Genomic DNA, 10,819 nt, shown 5'->3' on the forward strand with positions numbered 1-10,819 from the left:
TTTTTTGGTTGCAGCCATCATTGTTGTTTGGTGGGCCCAGGCTGGGGATTCGAACCCTCCACCTTAGGTGTATGTGGCTGGCGCCTTAGCCGCTTGAGCCACAGGCGCCGAGCCTAAACATTCTTTACCCTGAAATTTTCCTGGGAATTGGGCCTACTTTTTTTCCCAAAAAGTTTTTAAACTTTGAAATAATCTCAAACTTACAGAAAAATTGTACCACAGAAGTTTTGTTTTTTTTTTCCCTGAACCATTTGAGAATATAGTTGTCCCTCAGTATCCTCAGGGGATTGTTCCAAGACCACCCTCTAACCTCATCCCTGCTGATACCAAAATGTGAGGATGCTCAAGTCCCTGTATAAAACGGTATAGTATTTACATGTAAACTACAAATCCTCCTATCCTCATCAAATCATTTCTAGATTACTTATCACTCCTAATACCAGGTAAATAGTATGCAAATAGTGGTTTATACTGTATTTTTTTTCTTTTCTTTTCTTTTTTTTTTTAGACTCTGTCTCACTTTGTTGCCCTTGGTAGAGTGCTGTGGCATCGCAGCTCACAGCAACCTCCAGCTCTTTGGGCTTAGGTGATTCTCTTGCCTCAGCCTCCCGAGTAGCTGGGACTATCGGCGCCTGCCACAACGCCTGTCTGTTTTTTTGTTGTTGTTGCAGTTTGGCTGAGGCCAGGTTCGAACCCACCATCCTCAGGATATGGGGCCGGTGCCCTACTCACTGAGCCACAGGCACTGCCCAAAATTTGTATTATTTTTATTGTTGTTTTTTACTGTTTTTCCCAAATATTTTAATCCACAGTTGGTTGAATTTGCATATGTGAAATCCATGGGTATAGAGGGCCAGCAGTACACTGCTAAGGCCATCATCCCCCGTGTTTTCATGTATTTCCTGAAAAAAAGGACATCCTCCTACTTTAAAAGACTATAACCAGTCAAGTACAGTGGCTCGTTCCTGTAATCACAGCACTTTGGGAGGCTGATGAGGTTTGACGCCAGGAGTTCATGATCAGCCTAGACATCATAGTGAGATCCCATTTTACACACACAAAAAGGCTACACTATCAAAATCAGGAAATTAATACTGATGCATTACTACTACCTAACATTCAGAATGGCTCAGAGATCTCCAAATTGTCCCAACTGTTTCAGAGTAAAAGTATGCAATGCATGTGTGCAATGAGTTGTCACATCTTTTTAGTCTACTGAATCACATTGCTGGACGTTATGTCCATGAGAAATGCCCTTTGTCCTCCGAATACCTGAGCTCCAAACACAAACCTGAAGGACAACCTATTTTGAAAATGGGCTTCCCCTTTTCTAAGCAGGATTATGACCAATGAAACACTCTCTTCATTTTAGGATGATACCCAAGAAGGCACACACAAGCCCAACCTGAGCTACAGCAAGACCCTGTCTCTAAAAATAGTTGGGCATTGCGGCAGGCACCTGTAGTCCCAGCTACTTGGGAGGCTGAGGCAAGAGAATTGCTTAAGCCCAAGAGTTGGAGGTTTCTGTGAGCTGTGACACCATGACACTCTACCAAGGGCCTCAAAGTGAGACTTTGTCTCCAATAAAAAAGAAAGCACACACAAGTACAAAATAGATCATCTTCATAAAAATGTTTACTTAACACTGTCCAGATTAGCAAAACCCCCATCCCCAACATACTGGTTGGAAGCCAGGCAGGGAGCCAGATGTAGCTTTTGTTTGAGAGAGAACAAAAACAGTGTGAAAGCTTCTTCTGAGTGGAAGGTGGTTTGGGGGTGTAGATAGAAGGAAGGAGATGTGGGTGCCTTCCTGAATCTCACAGAGAGCAGCAAGCAGCCAGGAATAGAGGGCCACAGAGCCTGTGAGAAAATAAATCCCAAACTTTCTCTCCTCTCTCCATTGCCTCTCAAAGGTTTTTTCCCTTTCCCCCAACTTCCAGGACCCTCAGTGGAATTGTGAAGAGAGAAGATAAGTGAGCTGTTCCAGCAGATAAGAGCATCTCTAGGGGTCAGAGACATTGCACCTCGACCCAGTGGAATTGCACTTCAGAGTTGGAGAAGGCTCTGCCAGACTTCACCCCCAAATGTCCTTTTTTGACCTTGTATACTTTGAGATCCAAAAATGTCAGCAGCCAACTGTAGAGGATCCATATGTGTGGGATCTGCAGGAAAGAACGATCAACCCAGTTGAGGCAGGGGGTTGGAGACATTCCTTCGAAGCCCTGTCAGTTTCTACAGCAACATGAGAGTGAGGTTCCTGAAAGGAAGGAGGCAAGAAAGCAGTATCCACTGTCTTAGTGCTGAGGACTGCGTTCTCGCATCCTGGGGTCTTGCTGACCCACCAAAATAGGGCTGAGCCAGAATGGGGCTTGTAGACCTGGAGTGTGTGAGTGTGCATGCATCTGTGTGCACCTGCCGAGCCTGCCCAAACCTGATATAAATTGTCTTTAAATTCTCCATTAATTGTATCTTTCTCCTGCAGAAGAAGCTTCTTTGTATCAAGCATATCCTAGCCATGACCCTGAAACTAAATCAGCTAATAGTGAAATGTGAGACAAATATAGGCAATGCTTCCAACACTGCATGCGGTAATACAACGTGGGTCTGGACTTGGGGACTCCCTGCCTGCTCTCTGATCAGGAGGTCATGCCTTCTTCTGTCCCTGACAGCTCTGTCCACTTTCCCTGACACATTGGAACAGCAGCTCTGGAGAAGAAGATGGTGTTTGAAGGCACCAGACCCTGAGCCCTGAGAACAGAGGACCTGCTATGTCTAGGGGCCTCCAGTGTCTAAGCAGCTCCTCGTTGACCATAACCACTGCTGGGATGGAGCTAGGATCCAAGGGACCGAAGAGGGGTGCAGCAGCACCTGGGCTCCCTGTATTCCCTTCCTGGCTTTGTCCACCCCATGGCAACAGAGCCTGAGTTCTCTAACTGATTTCTTAGACCTTCCTGCTACCTCTTCTCCTGCCAATACCCACTTTCCTGGTTCTTCCTGCCTGCCTCCCTCTCTGCCTGCCCATCACATCAGACTTTCCCGTCAGCATCTCCTTCATCCCACTCTGACTCTTCTCGCCAACCAGCACCATACCCTGACAAAAAATCCTAAAGTGGGAGCGCAGGGGTGCCTCTGCAGTCCAGGCCCCAAGTTAGAAGCAGCTGTGGCATCACAGTTCACCTCACCAGCCTCTGTCTCTCCTTCGAGCATGCTGTTCCCTCTGCCGGGAAAACTTCCCCCCTCTTTGCTGGGCTAACTCTCTAAAGAATCAGCTCAGACACAACCAAGGCCCTTCTTGGTCCCCCACAGGTCCTCTCCTGGGACGTTTGTTGTTCCTTCAAGCATTCGTTGCATCTGTATCCAGCCCTAACCTGGCCCTTACCATGTGACACTCAACTCATTGGTAGATGTGTTTGTTTCTCTAACCTGACCATGAGCTTCTTCAGGGCAGGGCAGTGTCCAAGGGCAAGGACAAGGTATTGGTCATCTTTGGATGCCCAGCATGAGTGGCAGTGCCAGATGCATAGTGGGTACTCAGTATATATTGTGTGTTGAACTCTACTGAATACCAATGGTAAGAACATGGGTGTTTTAGTCTTCTAGGGCTGCCATAACAGAATGCCACAGACTGGGTAACTTTTTTTTTTTTAGAGACAGAGTCTTACTTTGTCGCCCTTGGTAGGGTGCAGTGGCGTCACAGCTCACAGCAACCTCCAGTTCTTGGGCTTAGGCAATCCTCTTACCTCAGCCTGCTGAGTAGCTGAGACTACAGGCACCCACCACAACACCCAGCTATTTTTTTTTTTTTGAGACAGAGCCTCAAGCTGTCCCCCTGGGTAGAGTGCCGTGGCATTACAGCTCACAGCAACCTCCCACTCCTGGGTTCAAGCGAGTCTCCTGCCTCCGCCTCCCAAGTAGCTGGGACCACAGGCGCCCGCCACAACGCCCGGCTATTTTTTGGTTGCAGCCGTCATTGTTGTTTGGCGGGTCCGGGCTGGGGATTCGAACCCGCCACCTTAGGTGTACGTGGCTGGCGCCCTAGCCCGTTGAGCTATAGGTGCCGAGCCACCCAGCTATTTTTTGTTGCAGTTTGGCCAGGGCCGGGTCTGAACTTGCCACCTTCGTTATATGGGGCCAGCTCCCTACTCACTGAGCCACAGGAGCTGCCCAAGACTGGGTAACTTATTAAACAACAGAAATTTATTCTCACAGTTCTGGAGGCTGGAAGTCCAAGATCAAAGGGACAGCAGGTGTGGTTTCTCCTGAGTCCGCTCCCCTTGGCTTGCAGATGGTTGCCTTCTCGCTTGATGGCCTTTTTTCTTTGAATTCATGGAAAGAGAAGGAACCGATATCCCTTTCTCTCTTTATAAGGATATCAGAGCAGCCCTATCAGATTAGGACCCTATGCCTCAGACCTCATTTAGCCTTAATTACCTCCCTAAAAGCCAAATACAGTAACACTGGGGATTAGGGCTTCAAACTATGGATTTTGGGGAAACACATTTTCAGTCCATAACAATTGTATGAACTTGAAATAGAATATAGAGGGTCAGATGCTGACTGAACCTTAACCTAGCTGTGTGCTTTTGGGTAGCAAGTCTGTTACCCTCTGGGATCCTCAACTTAGGTAACTGTTACATGTGGCCAATTATATGGGGTTGTAGAAAGGCTGAAATGAGATTGTAGCTAGAGAACATTCAAAGGACAATAAGTTTTTGTACAATTCTAAGGATTTATTTATTCTTGTTTCTTTTTAAGAGACAAAGTCTTACTCTTTTGCCCAGGTTGGAGTACAGTGGCCCAAACACAGCTCCTTATGGCCTCAAACTTCTGGGCTTAAGGAATTGATCCTCATGACTCAGTCTCCACAGTAGCTGGGACTACCGATACATGCTACCACATGTGGTTGTTGTTGGAGGGGAGGGGACAGAGTCTCATGTTGTGTAGGCTGATTTCAAACTCATGGCCTCACACAATACCACCGCCTCAGCCTCCCAAATTTCTGGGATTATAGCCATGAGCCACTATGCCCAGCTGTGATTACTCCTTGTAGTAATATGTCACACTGAAGTTAACAATGGGATTTTAAACGTATTAAACCATTCAACCTACATGCAACAAATTCTGTTGTTATTACTATAGGCATGCCTACAAGGGAAGTTTGTGTGTGGTTTGCACTCCCTACTTACAGCTTATGACAACATCCATGCATAAAAGGGTATTTACCTGTCACTTGTCACAGAGGCTGCAGAAGAGGCCCAGGAAGCTGTTGATGAAATGAATGACCACCAGGAGAAGCTGGAGGAGGCTGATGCACAGAAGGACAGAGAAGAAAGACACGTGCCAAACAACAGCTTTAGAGGGCTCCAGGCAGACGGAGTTCCAGAGCGAATGGTCATACAGATAATTCCTATCCCCAAAAATAAGGAGACCAGAGATTAGGGAATAAGTAAGGAAAGTCCAACAGACAATCCCAACAGAAGGCTGGACCTCCCCTGGCTCAATCACAGGACTGGACTCTGTCCTGGGAAGGTGGCTATTTTTGATGAATTTGTAATTTTCTAAGCATCAGAAGAGCGAGATGCTAGAATGTGTGACCCAAAGGAGTCTATAGTTCCTCTCTCTCCCTCTCTCTGTCTTGCTGAAGACTCCAAATCCAAGTCTCCACTCATTTACCTGTTGTGCAGGTCTTTGAAGGGGTAACCATATTTCCAAGTTTGTGTCTGATTTAAGGATGAGGCATTGAACATGCAAAAAGGACCATCTTTCAGCGCTACACCAGAAGTGATAAAACAAATCAGGGCTCCAAGCCATGCCAGGCCACTTGACAATAGAGCAGTAAACACCTGCAGAGGGAGGGAAGAAACAGCAAGTGAGAGAGGGTTGTGGCAAGATGACTTGTGGAGTGATCTGAACAAATCCAACTTCCCTGGTACCCCAGGCTTTCTCTCTTCCTGTCACAGGGGAATAATTCTATCCATGGCACCTCTGTAAAGTGTAACCCGGCTCGGCGCCTGTGGCTCAAGTGGCTAAGGCACCAGCCACATGCACCTAAGATGGCAGGTTCAAATCCAGCCCGGGCCGCCAAAACAACAACAACGGCTGCAACCAAAAAAATAGCCGGGCATTGTGGTGGGCACCTGTGGTCCCAGCTACTTGGGAGGCGGAGGCAGGAGACTCGCTTGAGCCCAGGAGTTGGAGGTTCCTGTGAGCTATGATGCCACGGCACTCTACCCAGGGGGATGGCTTCAGGTTCCATCTCAAAAAAATAAAAATAAAAATAAAGTGTAACCCAAGGTGGGGCAGCTGATAAGGGGTTCCGGGTAGAGCCAGATTGGGTGGGAGAGAAAAGACCAAGGTGAAACGAGCATTTGGCCCTGGATCTCTTTGACTCAGCAGGCTCTTCTGAGCTTCTTAGCAGGTTGGCATCAAAAACTTTTGTACACAGACTATAGTCACTCAGCCTCTAAGCTAAAGGGGCAGATTAGTTATTGCATACCTACCTCTGACTCTTCGGAGAAAAAGTTGTATTTTTATACGTTTGAAGCTCAAATCCTGCTTCTTCTCTCAACTCAATATAAAAGGAAGGAAGGAAGGGAGAGAGGGACAGCCAGAGGGAAGAAGGAAGCCACAGAAAGAGAGAAAGAGAGAACTTGCAGTCAAACTCTGACCTAACTCCAGATCTATCATTGTATTTTTCCAATCAAGAGTTCCTTCAGTTATTAGTCTGTGCGCTACTCATCCTCCCACAAAAGATAGCAGTGGGTTTCTTTCCTTGGCAGGTTTCTAGCCCACTTCCATATGGGCTTCTCTCTTAGGGCCCTAGCTTCTTTTTCCCCTCTCATATTTCCCCATACATATTTTAACATTTTGAATAAAATTCACAAAGAGTTTTTCTGCAGTCATGGAGTCATTTTACTACTAATGTCAAGCTAGTTTGGAGCTTAGAGGGGATCAGAGAAAGATGTGCAGTAAGTTTTGTCTCTAAACTAAAAGATTCAAGATGAATTAGCTAATGTAGGGTGGTAGTTCCCAAAATGTGGTCCCTGGAGAAGACCACATCACATCAACCAAGAACTTATTAGAAATGCAAGTTTTCCTGCTCCAACCCACCCCTTGAATCAGAAATTCTAGGGATAGGGCCCAGCAATCTGTATTTCATCAAGCCTTCTGAGTAATTCTGATGCACACTCAAGTTTAAGACCCACTCACCTAGGGGAAACCAGACATGACTGAGGACAGATAGTAAATGAAATGTGTGGGTGTTCATATTTAATTTTTTTTTTTTTTTGAGACAAAGCCTCAAGCTGTCCCCCTGGGTAGAGTGCCGTGGCATCTCAGCTCACAGCAACCTCCAACTCCTGGGCTGAAGCGAGTCTCTTGCCTCCGCCTCCCAAGAGGCTGGGACCACAGGTGCCTGCCACAACACCCGGCTATTTTTTGGTTGCAGCTGTCATTGTTGTTTGGCGGGTCCGGGCTGGGGATTCGAACCCGCCACCTTAGGTGTACGTGGCTGGCGCCTTAGCTGGTTGAGCTATAGGCGCCAAGCCCATATTTAATTTTTTGACATAAACTCTGAGTTGGTGGAGTTCCCAATATGTGGGCTGCAGATACCAGAGCAGGTTGTGGAGTAACTGTAGGGAGGTCACATATTCGTGTCTGAGACTGACTAAGCAATATATCATACACACACACACACACACACACTCTGAGATTTTTCAAATTTACACAGATGCTGCTATAATTAATAAAGTATAAATTTATTCTGGGCCTCAGCTTCATTTATTGTAAAATGGAGGGGTTAGGGCTCGGCGCCTGTAGCACAGTGGTTATGGTGCCAGCCACATACAACCAAGGTGACAGGTTTGAACCTGACCTGGGCCAGCTAAACAACTGCAACAACAATTAAAAAATAAATAAAAATATCTGGGCATTGTGGCAGGGGCCTGTAGTCCCAGCTACTCGGGAGGCTGAGGCAAAGGAATCCCCTAAGCCTAGGAGGTGGAGGTTGCTGTGAGCTGTGTGCTGCCACAGCACTCTACAGAGGGTGATAAGTGAGACTCTGTCTCTTTAAAAAAAAAAAACTAAGAAAATACAAATTAACATAGCTAGGTTCATGTTCATGAGAAGGGGCTAAAAAATAAGATAAAATAACATATCCAGGAAATTTTCTATTAGTAATACATGATTACAATGTGCATAACTGATGTCTGTATTGGTCAATAGGCTAAAAGTCACAGTTCCTTACATTTATATAGACATATATGGTTTCCTAAACACTTACCCTCTTGACTTGGTCAGCACTCATTTTACAGATAAGAACCTGAAGCTGGAATGGTTAAGCAACTTGCCAAAGAGCTTACAAGGTACGGTCAGGACCTAACTTCAAGCCCCAAGACCAAAATTGCCTTCTCACTGCTCTGCCCCTAGAGTAATAGGATGTGGTGATATTCTAGGTATTAGAAGAGTGGAATCTGATACTTACATTTTGACAGAGACCGCTCTTACTGAAGCAGCCACATCTCCAGCCCGTCAAGGAGATGAGGATAGCTGCTGTGAGTACCTGGAGAGCAGAGAAGACTGTTGAAAAGAGACTGGAATAATTTACTTGGCTACCTATGTTGAACTGCTGCCATGGCTGTTGAACTGAGTTGGGAACCTCATAAGAACTCAGTTGTCCTATTGGCTTTGACTACTGGGACCCAGTTTTGGATGAGGAACCTGATCTGACTTTGGACGCCAATGTTCATACTCAGACTGCCTTGTCTCACGCTAAAATCCAGAAACCACTAACAAGTCTTATTTTCCCTTAGATCTTCTATAGACCCAAGACTAATTTGTTAGAATAAGACTTTTTTTTTAATTTTTATTTTTTTTGGAGACAGAGCCTCAAGCTGTCCCCCTGGGTAGAGTGCCATGGCATCACAGCTCACAGCAACCTCCAACTCCTGGGCTCAAGCGAGTCTCCTGCCTCAGACTCCCAAGTAGTGGGACCACAGGCGCCTGCCACAATGCCAGGCTATTTTTTGGTTATAGCTATCATTGTTCTTTGGCAGGCCCGGGCTAGATTCGAACCCATCACCTTAGGTGTATGTGGCTGGCGCCAAGCCTAGAATAAGCCTTTGTTGTTTTTTTTTTTTTGAGACAGAGTCTCACTTTGTCACCCTCAGTAGAGTGCCATCAGCACATAACTCACAGCAACCTCAAACACCTGGGCTCAAGTGATTCTCCTGCCTCAGCCTCCTGAGTAGCTGGGACTACAGGTGGCCAACACAATGCCTGGCTATTTTTCTTTTCATAGAGACAGAGTCTCACTTTAATGCCCTTGGTAGAGTGCCGTGGCGTCACACAGCTCACAGCAACCTCCAACTCCTGGGCTTAAGCAATTCTCTCGCCTCAGCCTCCCAAGCAGCTGGGACTACAGGCGCCTGCCACAATACCTGGCTATTTTTTTGTTGCAGTTCGGCCGGGGCTGTGTCTGAATCCGCCACCCTTGGTGTATGGGACCGCAGTCCTACTACTGAGCCTCAGGCGCCGCCCAATGCCTGGCTATTTTTAGAGATGAAGTCTCCCTCTGGCTCAAGCTGGTCTCAAACTCTTGAACTCAGGCAATCCACCCAGCCCAGCCTCTTAGAGTGCCAAGATTACAGGCATGGGCCATCATGCCCAGCCTGATAAGTTTTTTTTTGGAAGGGATCAAAATACTCTTCCCCAGCCACCCCTGGGGGACATTTTGGGAGTTCATACCCAGGGAACACCAGACACTTACCATGAGTCCTCCTCCCCAGAGCCCAGAGCCCAGCATGGCATGTCTGCCAATGAGGCCCCTCAACAGGAAGGTCACATCCCAATTAGGAAAGAGGAGTGCCGTGTTGGCCACAGCAGCAAACAGGGCTGCAATCCCAAGGCTCAGCCCGAGGATGCGGGAGCAAGTACGTGAGCATGCCAGCACACAGGGAGAGAACAGCATCCTGGAACAGATGGAAAAAGCATTACAGCAACTCTGCTGCCAGAAGCTTGGGATAGGGAAGCTCTAGTACCACATGGTAGATGAGGGAAACAGACTACAGAAACTACTATCTCCCAGAGTGAGATCCAGGAGAGCCAATGAACTTGCTTAAAAATTATGCCCCGAAGCTTCTCAAGCAGCTAAGGCACCAGCCACATACACCTGAGCTGGCAGGTTGGAATCCAGGCCCGGCCCGCCAAACAACAATGACGGCTGCAACCAAAAAATAGCCAGGTGGGCACCTGTAGTCTCAACTGCTTGGAAGGCAGAGGCAGGAGAATCGCTTGAGCCCAGGAGTTGGAGGTTGCTGTGAGCTGTGATGCCACAGTACTCTACCCAGGGCAACAGCCTGAGGCTCTGTCTCAAAGAAAAAAAAAGTCTGCCCCTAGCCAAGTGTGGTGGCTCATGCTTATAATTCTACCACTTTGGGAGGCTGACCTGGGTGTATTGCATGAGCTCAGGAGTTCAAGACCAGCCTGAGCAAGAGCAAAACCCTATCTCTATTAAAAAAAAAAAAAAATAGAGGGCAGGGCCTGTGGCTCAGCGAGTAGGGTGCCAACCTCATATGCCGAGGGTGGCGGGTTCGAACCCAGCCCTGGCCAAACTGCAAAAAAAAAAAAAAATAGCCAGGCACTGTGGCAGGCACCTGTAGTCCCAGCTACTGTGGAGGCTGAGGCAAGAGAATTGGCTAAGCCCAAGTACCAAGGGTGGTGGGTTCAAACCCGGCCCTGGCCAAACGGCAACAAAAAAATAGCCAGGTGTTGTGGCAGGCACCTGTGGTCCCAGCTGCTCGGGAAGCTGAGGCAAGAGAAT

General features: G+C 47.3%; 1 protein-coding gene across 1 annotated transcript in view; it reads right to left on the reverse strand.

The window, feature by feature from the left end:
* Positions 1 to 2,102: 2,102 nt before the first annotated feature.
* TM4SF19 (transmembrane 4 L six family member 19) overlaps positions 2,103 to 10,819 on the reverse strand; it is a 17,633-nt gene continuing 8,916 nt past the window's right edge. The window contains exons 2-6 of the mRNA XM_003792665.3: positions 9,767 to 9,968; positions 8,483 to 8,560; positions 5,674 to 5,843; positions 5,224 to 5,407; positions 2,103 to 2,162 (exon numbers count right to left, since the gene is read on the reverse strand). Coding sequence (XP_003792713.1) covers positions 5,227 to 5,407; positions 5,674 to 5,843; positions 8,483 to 8,560; positions 9,767 to 9,967 — 630 coding nt within the window. The 5' untranslated portion in view covers position 9,968 and the 3' untranslated portion in view covers positions 2,103 to 2,162; positions 5,224 to 5,226. The remainder of the gene's footprint in view (positions 2,163 to 5,223; positions 5,408 to 5,673; positions 5,844 to 8,482; positions 8,561 to 9,766; positions 9,969 to 10,819) is intronic.

This window comes from Otolemur garnettii, unplaced genomic scaffold, assembly GCF_000181295.1.
Source record: "Otolemur garnettii isolate 467f Iridium unplaced genomic scaffold, OtoGar3 scaffold00060, whole genome shotgun sequence".
NCBI lineage: Eukaryota > Metazoa > Chordata > Mammalia > Primates > Galagidae > Otolemur > Otolemur garnettii.